Source organism: Schistocerca gregaria, chromosome 2, assembly GCF_023897955.1.
Source record: "Schistocerca gregaria isolate iqSchGreg1 chromosome 2, iqSchGreg1.2, whole genome shotgun sequence".
Classification (NCBI taxonomy): Eukaryota; Metazoa; Arthropoda; class Insecta; order Orthoptera; family Acrididae; genus Schistocerca; species Schistocerca gregaria.
The window spans coordinates 805,698,720-805,710,824 of NC_064921.1; the positions used below are offsets into that span (position 1 = coordinate 805,698,720).

Sequence of the window (12,105 nt, forward strand, 5' to 3'; positions counted from 1 at the left end):
ACTTATTTTGTATGATCTCCTTCGAAATACTCTCCTCCACAACTAATACACCACTCCCAACACCATTTCCTCTTCCAGAAGCAGTCTTGGTACACCTCTTGCTGGATCACGTGAAGCGCCACCTACAAATTTTCTATTATCTTGTCTATTGTTATAAATCTCCGTCCTTTTAAAGGCGTTTTCAACTTTGGAAATAAAAAAAAAGTTTGCAGAGCCAGGTCTGGACAGTACAGAGGATGAGGCAGCACAGTGATTTTGTCTTTTGTGCAATAGTCACGCACCAACAGGGATGAATGTGTGGGTGTGTTATCATGATGCAAGAGCCATGAACTTTCTTGCCACATTGCAAACCATTTCCTTCTCACATTCTCTGACAGGCATCACAAGACGTTCTGACAGTACCATCAATTATCAGTTTGTTTCTGTGGCACAAATTCATGATGAACTAATTCTTTAAAGTAAATTATCAGCATGGCTTTGAGATTTGACCTGACCTGACAAGCTTCTTTTAGTCATGGAGAAACTTACCCGACCCATTGTGAAGACTGAACCTTGGTTTTAACATCATATCCATAGACCCACGTCTCATGAACACTCTAATTCTTTTAAGGAACATCTTGTTCTCATTTGCGCAATTCAAAAGATCTTCACAGACTGCGAGGGGAAAATCTTTCCGGTCTTGACTCATGAGCCGTGGGACGAGATGCTGCATCAGGATTTCATGACATGATCCAACTGAAACGTTACATTCTTCTGAAATCTCTTGGACAGTCAGTCTTCAATTGGCATGCACAATTTTGTTGACATTCCTGACATGAGCATCGTCAGTAGATATTGAAGGGCATCCTGAACAAGGGTCATCTTTAACTTCCAACTGGCCACTTTTAAACCGTGTGAACCACTTGCAACACTGAGTATGGCTTAAGCACTCATCAACGAAGCCTTTCTGCACCATTTGGTTTCTCTCTGTAGAGGTTTTCTTGAGTTTCATGCAAAATTTAATGCAGATGCGTTGCTCCTCTCAAAGTTTGAAACCTGTGTGACACAATGTTCTGCGCACTATAGCACTAATCAATAACTAACAGACATACAACAATGTAACTTCTGGCAGTTCACTTTAAATTAAGGCATGTGAAGGGATGACAACTGCATTTTGCTCCAACACACCACTGGTGAGAAATTACAAACGTTCCGGCATTTTTGAACAGACCTCGTAAGAAACAGAGACAATTAATAGCATTAGTAGTACATATTACCCGTGCCAGTGATCTATCAACTTGGGCCAGCTGTCGAAGGCCTATCACAATAAGCATGCAATGGCCAGCACTTGGGAGGTAGAGAACACGCTCAGCCACAACAAAACCCACACGGAAGAATATATTTGAAGCTGGGAGGAATGGAATCACTAGCAGTCCCAGACTCAAGATCATGCACCTGTAAAAAACAATATTCAAGTAAATCAATGAGTTAGGTAAAGTGCTGCTTTAATGGGGTATTAGTGCATATTCAATAAATGGGCAACAACTCTCTTTGTTGGTTGTGTATATAGTAACTGCATTCTGTATCTACAGCCTGCACCAACATTCACTTACTATATTGTTTCATTTTATGTTTTTGTTGCTGATCACTTGTATTGTGAGCCAATGTGTGAGAGGTAAACATATTGTACTGGGTCAGCAGATAATGTAATAGTCTATGAAGACTTCCGTGGAGTACTGGGAGACTGCAAAACATTTTATCTAAAATGAGACCCATGGCGCAAATGTGAAGACCTAAAAATTATATAAAAACATGTCTGGAAGTAAATGTATTTGATGAAGTTCTGACATCATTTCTGCATGGACCTTGGGCGGTGATGTGTGTTTTCATTTTGAAGTAAATTGTGAGCATCCAGGAGAGAGAAAGAAAACAACATTTTCTGGGGCTTTCCTGTGGTGAATAAGATATGGGTTCCAATATCATTTTCCATTGTGTTGCTCCATATCTCTGATAAATGTAAAATAACAATAATATCATAATGTGAATAAGCGCTACGTAGGCAGAAGAGGAGCACTTTGACTGCTGATGCAGGAAGAATCTGAGTTAGAGTCTTCTATACACAATCAAACAAAATTAGGTTAAGAGACATGGAATCTCTTACTTTGGAAACATCTGGAATAGGTCGTTCATCAAGAAAACAAGGCAGACATGAAACTGGAAAACATATGGATATACTGGAAAACATATGTACCAGTATATGATGTATAAGAGCTGGTGAAAAGGAGTCCGTCTGAACTCTTTATTAATGGAAGAACTGAGGGTAGTGTGTACGGTATAGGAAAGGAACATTTTACAGTCACGCTTATTAGCTATTCCATTTGTGCACTGTGTGCCTCTCTTGATACAAATTCTGCATAATATTTCCTTCCCTACAGTGTCATCTGTGTATTATATTTTACCTTCTCCATTGCTAAGTGCACCTCTTTCTTTGCTAAAAGAACAACATTTAAGCTATATGGCCTAAAATCTAGATCCCTCTTATAGATGTTATTTAATTGGATAGATAAAAAATCTACACACCCAGAAGCGGCAGCACCCACACATAAAATACTGTTGTGATTGGCAAGCTTTTGGAGCCAGTGGCTTCTTCTTCAGACAGAAGTGGTGAAGGGGAAGGAAGAAGGATGAAGGAAAAGGACTGGAGAGATCTAGGAAATGGGGTAGATTTTGGGAAAGTCACCCAGGACCATGGGTCAGAAGACTTTAAGCTCTCAGGTTTCCAAATCTCATCTGATGCAGTCCCCAACAATCAGTCTTTCCTTCTCATCCTGTACAGTAAGTCTCCTCTGACCTGCAGTTCTGGATTACTTTCCCAAAATATACCCCTTTCCCTAGACCTCTCCAATCCTTTTCCTTCACTCTTCTTCCTCCCCCTTCAACCCTTTTGGTGGATGAAGGAGCTACTGGCTCCAAAAGCTCGCCAATCACAACAGTCTTTTATGTGTGTGTTCTGCTACCACTTGGTGAGTAGATTTTTTATCTATCCAATTAAATAATTTTATCAATTATTGACTGTTGGAGATGTTATATAACGATGCAAGTAAATGAGAGGTCTTTTGTTTTGTGTCTTGTAACATCTTCAATGGCTTATAGTACTAGTTTGTTTTTTGAATATAATAATGGTGTTGTGTAATAATTCACATCTGTTGCTATAGTACGTTTTTTGTTATTCTCATATTTTCAAGTAATAGACAACTTTTTGGAGTACAATTTTCATAAGGTTAACCAAACATTAATTTAACCTTATGAAAATTGTGCCCACAAATTGCTTCTTTCCCAAAAATTGAAGAATAACCAAAAACTGTAAGGTAGCAACATATCTGAATCATTACATAATGCAGTTATTATATACATCATACACACGTGTCACAGGGCACTGGAGATGATTCATAAACAGATACAACTGAAAAGTGTATAGCATAAAACAAACCATATTTTATTAAGATGCATAGATGGACAACATCTTCAAGAATACAGTTGCAACTAACGAACAATAGAAAAAGCACAAAAAAAAAAAATAGAAAAAGAAGACAAGTTAGTAGCTCCTAATTACAGTAGGAACATTCTGGTACAATGAATGAGGGAATGGTGGAAAGTTATATTTCTTTATTTTTTATGTGAAAGCTCTTAAAGTCTTTTAAATAAAACAAATGTTATTAACGTTCTACATATTTATTCTTCATGCCTACATATTTGCAGCCCTGTGCTGCTACAGGGCTCCCAACTGTAGCACCTAACATTGCTGTTGCATCGTAACTATGTAGGGACATAAGAAACAGTGTGCTGCAATCAAGTTTCAAATTTGAAGAGTTCATCCACGCATGTAGCAACCTCTCCTTGAAGTCCAGAGTGAGATTTTAACTCTACAGCGGGGTGTGCACTGATACGAAACTTCCTAGCAGATTAAAAGTGTGTGATAGACCAAAACTCAAACTCAACACCTTTGCCTTTTGCAGGCAAGTCCTCTAGCAGTTGTGCAAAGTACAGCACACAGTTTTAATCTGCCAGGAAGTTTCTCTCCTTGAAGTGTTTCTATGGAGTACCTAGTTATGGGCTGTATCAAAGTTCTCAATTGATCTGTCACTTCGATGTTGTTCAAGAGTACTTTTACCTTACTGAAGATTTTAGGTTGCCTTCTCATTCTTTCTTGAAGCAGTGCACCTGCTATTCAGTGCCACTGATTGTGCCATTGGACTTTGTTTCCAGCTGCAAAAGGTCGAGGGCTATAAGAGAGCCCGCAACTACACCAACCCATTATGAAATGGCGTAACTGTCTTTTAGAGAATTCCCCCGTACTTAGTTGTTCTTGTATTCAATAATTATGAGTGGTAACAAATCAGTCATTACTCAGGACAATGTATCTTAAGTGTATCTCTGAAAAGTACATAAGAGAGTGACATTTTTCTGCAGCTTCTATCAGATGTTTTTGGGTGTTCATATTGTCAGCAGAAGAGTTTCCTCTGTGCTTTCCAAAACACTGCCAAGCCATGACACCAAAGCATAAATGTCACATCCAGAGCAAGCAGAGATTCTCAACAGCATCACACCTCACTGGTATCCCATGCTCATGCTTCTCGAATCTTCTCTGCACAAACCAAAATCGAAGCATGCAGAGTGGATATTTCTTATGTGCTAACCACCTAAACAATGTTTTTAAACCAGCAACTTTCATAAGATTGAATTGAAGAGGCAGAAGAACGTGTTATACCACATCCTTCAGCTTGACAATGCTAGATCTTACATGAGTGCTATGACACCTGCAACAATCCAACACCTGGGGTTCACTGTGACTGAACATCCTCCATACAGTCCCAACTTGGCTCTATCAGATTTTTAGATTTTCATCTGTTTCAAATACTTAAAACAATGAATTAGTGCAAGCAAATGTGATGTTGTGGCTCTGTCAACTAAGTCAAACATTCTACAGTGACATACAACAAACTGGTCTCTCATTGGGAGAAACGTGTTTGTCGGCAGGGTGACTAAGTTGAGAGATAAATCTGTAGACATAAAGATTTAAGACATACAATGTTAATAACATTTGTTTTATTTAAAAAGATTTAAGAGTTAACACACAAAATATTCGGAGTTATTAGTTTTTAGCCTGCCTTGTTACCTACTTTGGAGACCACTCACCAAATAGCAAAAGCATTGAGTACTGAGTCATCAACGGGCAAAAACACAAAATAATGAAAACAAGCTAGCTTTTGGAGTAAGAGATACAAACACAACACAACACACACACAAAATCACAAAATATTTCAGTGCTGCAGTTCATCAGGTGGTCAGGTGGACTATGTTCAGGTGGGATTTGTGTTCAGGTTAGATTACCCGGCGGGGAGGGGGGGGGGGGGGGGGAGCAAGGAGGGTCTGGGGTGGGTGGCTAGCAGCTCGAAGGGAGGCAGCTGCTCTGCTGGCTACGAACATGGAAGGAGGGATGGCAGTTGCACAGGTTAGGTATGTAATGCACCGGTGTCAGAGCCAGCGGAGAGTGGCACATACTGAAGGTGACATTAGGATGTGAATTGAGAGAGGGCAATAGGACCGAGGAAGGGAAAACTGTTGGGTGGCAGATGTGGGAATTGCAGGTATCTGGAGCTGAGTCCAGGGTGATTACGGGAGCAAGGGTGTGCTGCAAGTTTAGAGAAGTTGGGGTGGAGGAAAGGATCCAGATGGCCCGGGTTGTGAAACAGCTATGAAATTGAGCATGTAGGCTCAGCTGCATGTTGAACTGCTGGGTAGTCAACTTTCTTCTTGGCCACAGTTTGTTGCTGGTCATTCATCCTTCTGGACAGTTGGCTGTTAGTCATGTTGACATAAAAACTGTGCAGTATTTGCAGCAGAGTTGGCATATAACATGATTGCTTTCACAGGTGGTCCAGCATCTGATGGGGTAGGATAAACCTGTGACAGTACTGTAGTTGGATGTGCTGCATGGGTGGATTTGCCATGTCTTTCATCTGGGTCTCCCATAAGGATATGATCCCTGTGGCAGAGGTTGAGAGTGGGAATGGCACAGGGATGAACTAGGATGTTGTGTAGGATGCATGGAGGAGTCAACACCACTTTAGGATGACTGGTAAGGATCTTGGGTAGGATGTCTCTCACTGCAGTGCATGATGATAGATTATTAAAATTCCTGGTGAAGGATGTGGTTCAGTAGTTCTAGTCCAGGGTGATACTGGATGATGAGGGGGTGCTACTTTGTAGCTGATTCGTGGCGTTGGGGGGAGGATTGGGAATGTGTGAACATGTTGTTGTTGTTGTTGTGGTCTTCAATCCAGAGACGGGTTTGATGAATCTCTCCATGCAACTCTATCCTGTGCAAGCTTCTTCATCTCCCAGTACCTACCTCAACCTACATCCTTCTGAATCTGTTTAGTGTATTCATCTCTTGGTCTCCCTCTATGATTTTTACCCTCCACGCTGCCCTCCAATACTAAATTGGTGATCCCTTGATGCCTCAGAATATACGCTACCAACTGATCCCTTCTTCTAGTCAAGTTGTGTCGCAAATTTCTCCTCTCTCCAATTCTACTCAATACCTCCTCAATAGTTATGTGATCTATCCATCTAATCTTCAGCATTCTCCTGTAGCACAACATTTCAAAAGCTTCTATTCTATTCTTGTCTAAACTATTTATCGTCCACATTTCACTTCTGTACAAGGCTACGCTCCATACAAATACATTCAGAAACGACTTCCTGACACTTAAATCTATACTAGATGTTAACAAATTTCTCTTCTTCAGAAACAGTTTCCTTGCCATTGCCAGTCTACATTTTACATCCTCTCTACTTCGACTGTCATCAGTTATTTTGCTCCCCAAATAGCAAAACTCCTTTACTACTTTAAGTGTCTCATTTCCTAATCTAATTCCCTCAGCATCACCCGATTTAATTCGACTACATTCCATTATCCTCGTTTTGCTTTTGTTGATGTTAATCTTATACCCTACTTTCAAGACACTGTCCATTCTGTTCAACTGCTCTTCCAGGTCCTTTGCTATCTGTGACAGAATTACAATGTCATCAGCGAACCTCAAAGTTTTTATTTCTTCTCCCTGGATTTTAATACCTACTCCGAGTTTTTCTTTTGCTGTCTTTACTGCTTGCTCAATATACAGATTGAATAACACTGGGGATGGCTACAACCCTGTCTCACTCCCTTCCCAACCACTGCTTCCCTTTCATGCCCCTCGACTCTTATAACTGCCATCTGGTTTCTGTACAAATTTTAAATAGCCTTTCGCTCCCTGTATTTTACCCCTACCACCTTCAGAATTTGAAGGAGAATATTCCAGTCAGCATTGTCAAAAGCTTTCTCTAAGTCTACAAATGCTAGAAATGTGGGTTTGCCTTTCCTTAATCTATTTTCTAAGATAAGTCGTAGGGTCAGTATTGCCTCACGTGTTCCAACATTTCTACGGAATCCAAACTGATCTTCCCCGAGGTCGGCTTCTACTAGTTTTTCCATTCGTCTGTAAAGAACTCGAGTTAGTATTTTGCACCTGTGGCTTATTAAACTGATAGTTCGGTAATTTTTACATCTGTCAACACCTGCTTTCTTTGTGATTGGAATTATTATATTCTTCTTGAAGTCTGTTGGTATTTCTCCTGTCTCATACATCTTGCTCACTAGATGGTAGAGTTTTGTTAGGCCTGGCTCTCCCAAGGCTGTCAGTAGTTCTAATGGAATGTTGTCTACTCCGAGGGCTTTGTTTCGACTTAGATCTTTCGGTGCTCTGTCAAACTCTTCGAGCAGTATCAAATCTCCTATTTAATCTTCATCTACAGTCTCTTCCATTTCTATAATATTGTCCTCAAGAACATCTCCCTTGTATAGATTCTCTATATATTCCTTCCACCTTTCTGCTTTCCCGTCTTTGCTTAGAATTGGGTTTCCATCTGAGCTCTTGATATTCATGCAAGTGGTTCTCTCTTCTGCAAAGGTCTCTTTAATTTTCCTGTAGGCAGTATCTATCTTACCCCTAGTGATATGTGTCTCTACATCCTTACATTTGTCCTCTAGCCATCCCTATTTAGCCATTTTGCACTTCCTGTTGATCTCATTTTTGAGACATTTGTATTCCTTTTTGCCTGCTTCATTTCCTGCATTTTTATATTTTCTCCTTTCATCAATTAAATTCAGTATCTCTTCTGTTACCCAAGGATTTCTATTAGCCCTCGTCTTTTTACCTACTTGATCCTTTGCTACCTTCACTATTTCATCTCTCAAAGCTACCCATTCTTCTTCTACTGTATTTCTTCCCCCCATTCTTCTCAATCGTTCCCTAATGGTCTCCCTGAAGCTCTCTACACCCTCTGGTTCTTTCAGTTTATCCAGGTCCCATCTTCTCAAATTCCCACCTTTTTGCAGTTTCTTCAGTTTTAATCTACAGTTCATTACCAATAGATTGTGGTCAGAGTCACATCTGCCCCTGGAAATGTCTTACAGTTTAAAACCTGGTTCCTGAATCTCTGTTTTACCATTATATAATCTATCTGTGACCTTCCAGTATCTCCAGGATTCTTTCATGTATACAACCTTCTTTTACAATTCTTCAACCAAGTGTTAGCTATGACTAAGTTACGCTCTGTGCAAAATTCTACCAGGTGGCTTCCTCTTTCATTCCTTACTCCCATTCCATATTCGCCTACTACATTTCCTTCTCTTCCTTTTCCTCCAGTCACCCATGACTATTAACTTTTCATTTCCCTTCACTATCTGAATAATTTCTTTTATCTCATCATACATTTCATCAATCTCTTCATCATCTGCGGAGCTAGTTGGCATATAAACATGTACTACTGTGGTAGGTGTGGGCTTTGTGTCTATCTTGGCCACAATAATGCATTCACTATGCTGTTTGTAGTAGCTCACCCGCATTCCTATTTTCCTATTCATTATAAAACCTACTCCTGCATTACCCCTACACCGGGGGTGGTTACAAGGGTAGGAGCCAGAGGGTAGGGAAGGTGGTTTGGGGATTTCATAGGGATGAACCAAGAGGTTACCAAGGTAAGTCTTTCCGCTCCCAGGATTGGAATGACTCGTTACCCTCTCCCTTAAAACCCACATCCCTTCGTCTTTCCCTCTCCTTCCCTCTTTCCTGAAGAAGCAACCGTGGGCTGTGAAAGCTAGAAATTCTGCGTGTGTGTTTTATTTATTGTGCCTATCTACCGGCGCTTTCCCCTAAGGGAAGTCTTTCCGCTCCCGGGATTGGAATGCCTCCTTACCCTCTCCCTTAAAACCCACATCCTTTCGTCTTTCCCTCTCCTTCCTGAAGAAGCAACCATCTGTGTGTGTGTTTGTCTGTTTTGTTCATTGTGCCTGTCTGCCGGCACTTTCCCGCTTGGTAAGTCTTGGAATCTTTGTATTTAATATATTTTTTCCATGTGGAAGTTTATTTCTATTATATATATATATATATATATATATATATATATATATATATATATATATATAAAAACAAAGATTCCAAGACTTACCAAGCGGGAAAGCGCCGGCAGACAGGCACATGAACAAAACACACAAACACACACACAGAATTACGAGCTTTCGCAACTGGCAGTTGCTTCGTCAGGAAGGAAGGAAGGAGAGGGAAAAATGAAAGGATGTGGGTTTTGCCTTTAAATATGTCTGCTTGTGTCTGTGTATGTGCGGATGGATATGTGTGTGTGTGTGTGTGTGTGTGTGTGCGCGAGTGTACACCTGTCCTTTTTTTTCCCCTAAGGGAAGTCTTTCCGCTCCCGGGATTGGAATGACTCCTTACCCTCTCCCTTAAAACCCACATCCTTTCATTTTTCCCTCTCCTTCCTTCCTTCCTGACGAAGCAACTGCCAGTTGCGAAAGCTCGTAATTCTGTGTGTGTGTTTGTGTGTTTTGTTCATGTGCCTGTCTGCCGGCGCTTTCCCGCTTGGTAAGTCTTGGAATCTTTGTTTTTAATATATTTTTCCCATGTGGAAGTTTCTTTCTGTTATATATATATATATATATATATATATATATATATATATATATATATATATATATATATATATATATATATATATTAAAAACAAACCTCATATAACCCTTTCCACCTACTAATACCATGTCAACCTCACAACATCCCTACAACGACCCCATTAAATTTTATTTACATTCCCTCCGCAAACATGCCTTCACCCTAGCCAGATTACGCTCCCATATTTTATTTACTCAGGCTTGTCTGACATTTGGCATTACTCCCAAAGGCCTCACACTTAAAGTTCCCACCTCTGGCTGCAATCCTTCTTTCCATCAGTCCTTATACCAGTTCCAAACAGCACAATCCATAGCCCTCACCCGCCTAATCCTTCACCTATACATCGACTCGGCCAATGAACACACCCGTCAACTCCTATCCCAAATCACAGTCCTCAATCTTTCCTCTCCCACATCCACACCGGCTGTACATAGCATCCTCCTACAGGCCAACCGCAAATTAGAACAACATGCCACCCTCCACCTCAAAAAACTATCCAATCTCCTGGTTTCCCACCTCCGGAAAGGCAACTCACTCACCCTCCACAACCTTTCCAACAAACCTCAACCTCCTCTCATTGCACACAGACCCAGTCTCTCCCATCTACTCAATCTCCCACTTCCAGCTCCACTCCCCCCAACACCTCAAAATTCTAGTCAACACAATCTGGAACCACAACACCCCAATTCAGTAGTTAACCTTTCCTCCAAACCCCTCTCCCAATCCGAAACCTCTGTCCTATCCAAAGGCCTCACCTTCAGCCCCACTCCCAGGTTCAATCAAACTGCCCTTGTCAAAGATTTACTGTCCTACACTCGTAGTCTCTGCTGGCAATATCACTTTGCCACGAAGAAAAACAATCCTGATCCCACTCCTAATGATCCAACTCCCCAAGACACTATCCAAATTGAACCCTGCCTGCAACAGTTCCGTCCTCCATCACAGCGGGACCCACCTCCTCTTCCTCAAAATCACCCTCTCCAAACCTTCCAGGAATTTCTCACTTCCAGCCTTGCCTCGCAATCTTTCTTGAAAAACCTTAATCCTACTCCCAACATCACCACAGCCGAAGCCCAGGCTATCCGTGATCTGAAAGCTGACCGATCCATCATCATTCTTCCGGCTGACAAGGGTTCCACGACTGTGGTACTTGATCGTCGGGGGTATGTGGCTGAGGGACTGCGTCAGCTTTCAGACAACTCTACATACAAAGTTTGCCAAGGTAATCCCATTCCTGATGTCCAGGCGGAGCTTCAAGGAATCCTCAGAACCTTAGGCCCCCTACAAAACCTTTCACCTGACTCCATCAAACTCCTCAGCCCACCGACACCTCGCAATCCTACCTTCTACCTACTTCCTAAAATTCACAAACCCAAACATCCTGGCCGCCCCATTGTAGCTGGTTACCAAGCCCCCACAGAACGTATCTCTGCCTACGTAGATCAACACCTTCAATCCATTACATGCAGTCTCCCATCCTTCATCAAAGACACCAACCACTTTCTCAAATGCCTGGAATCCGTACCCAGTCTGTTACCTCCGGAGACCATCCTTGTAATCATTGATGCCACTTCCCTATACACGAATATCCCGCACGTCCAGGGCCTCGCTGCAATGGAGCACTTCCTTTCACGCCGATCACCTGCCACCCTACCTAAAACCTCTTTCCTCGTCACCTTAGCCAGCTTCATCCTGACCCACAACGTCTTCACTTTTGAAGGCCACACATACCAACAATTAAAGGGAACAGCCATGGGTACCAGGATGGCCCCCTCATATGCCAACCTATTTATGGGTCGCTTAGAGGAAGCCTTCTTGGTTACCCAAGCCTGCCAACCCAAAGTTTGGTACAGATTTATTGATGACATCTTCATGATCTGGACTCACAGTGAAGAACAACTCCAGAATTTCCTCTCCAACCTCAACTCCTTTGGTTCCATCAGATTCACCTGGTCCTACTCCAAATCCCATGCCACTTTCCTAGACGTTGACCTCCATCTGTCCAATGGCCAGCTGCACACATCCGTCCACATCAAACCCACCAACAAGCAACAGT

At 41.7% G+C, this 12,105-nt stretch overlaps 1 protein-coding gene across 2 annotated transcripts in view; it reads right to left on the reverse strand.

Moving 5' to 3' along the window:
• LOC126335081 (protein O-mannosyl-transferase TMTC4-like) overlaps window positions 1-12,105 on the reverse strand; it is a 141,251-nt gene that overhangs the window by 71,501 nt on the left and 57,645 nt on the right. For both annotated transcript variants that reach the window (XM_049997975.1, XM_049997974.1), the window contains one exon: window positions 1,257-1,434. In XM_049997975.1, coding sequence (XP_049853932.1) covers window positions 1,257-1,434 — 178 coding nt within the window. The remainder of the gene's footprint in view (window positions 1-1,256; window positions 1,435-12,105) is intronic.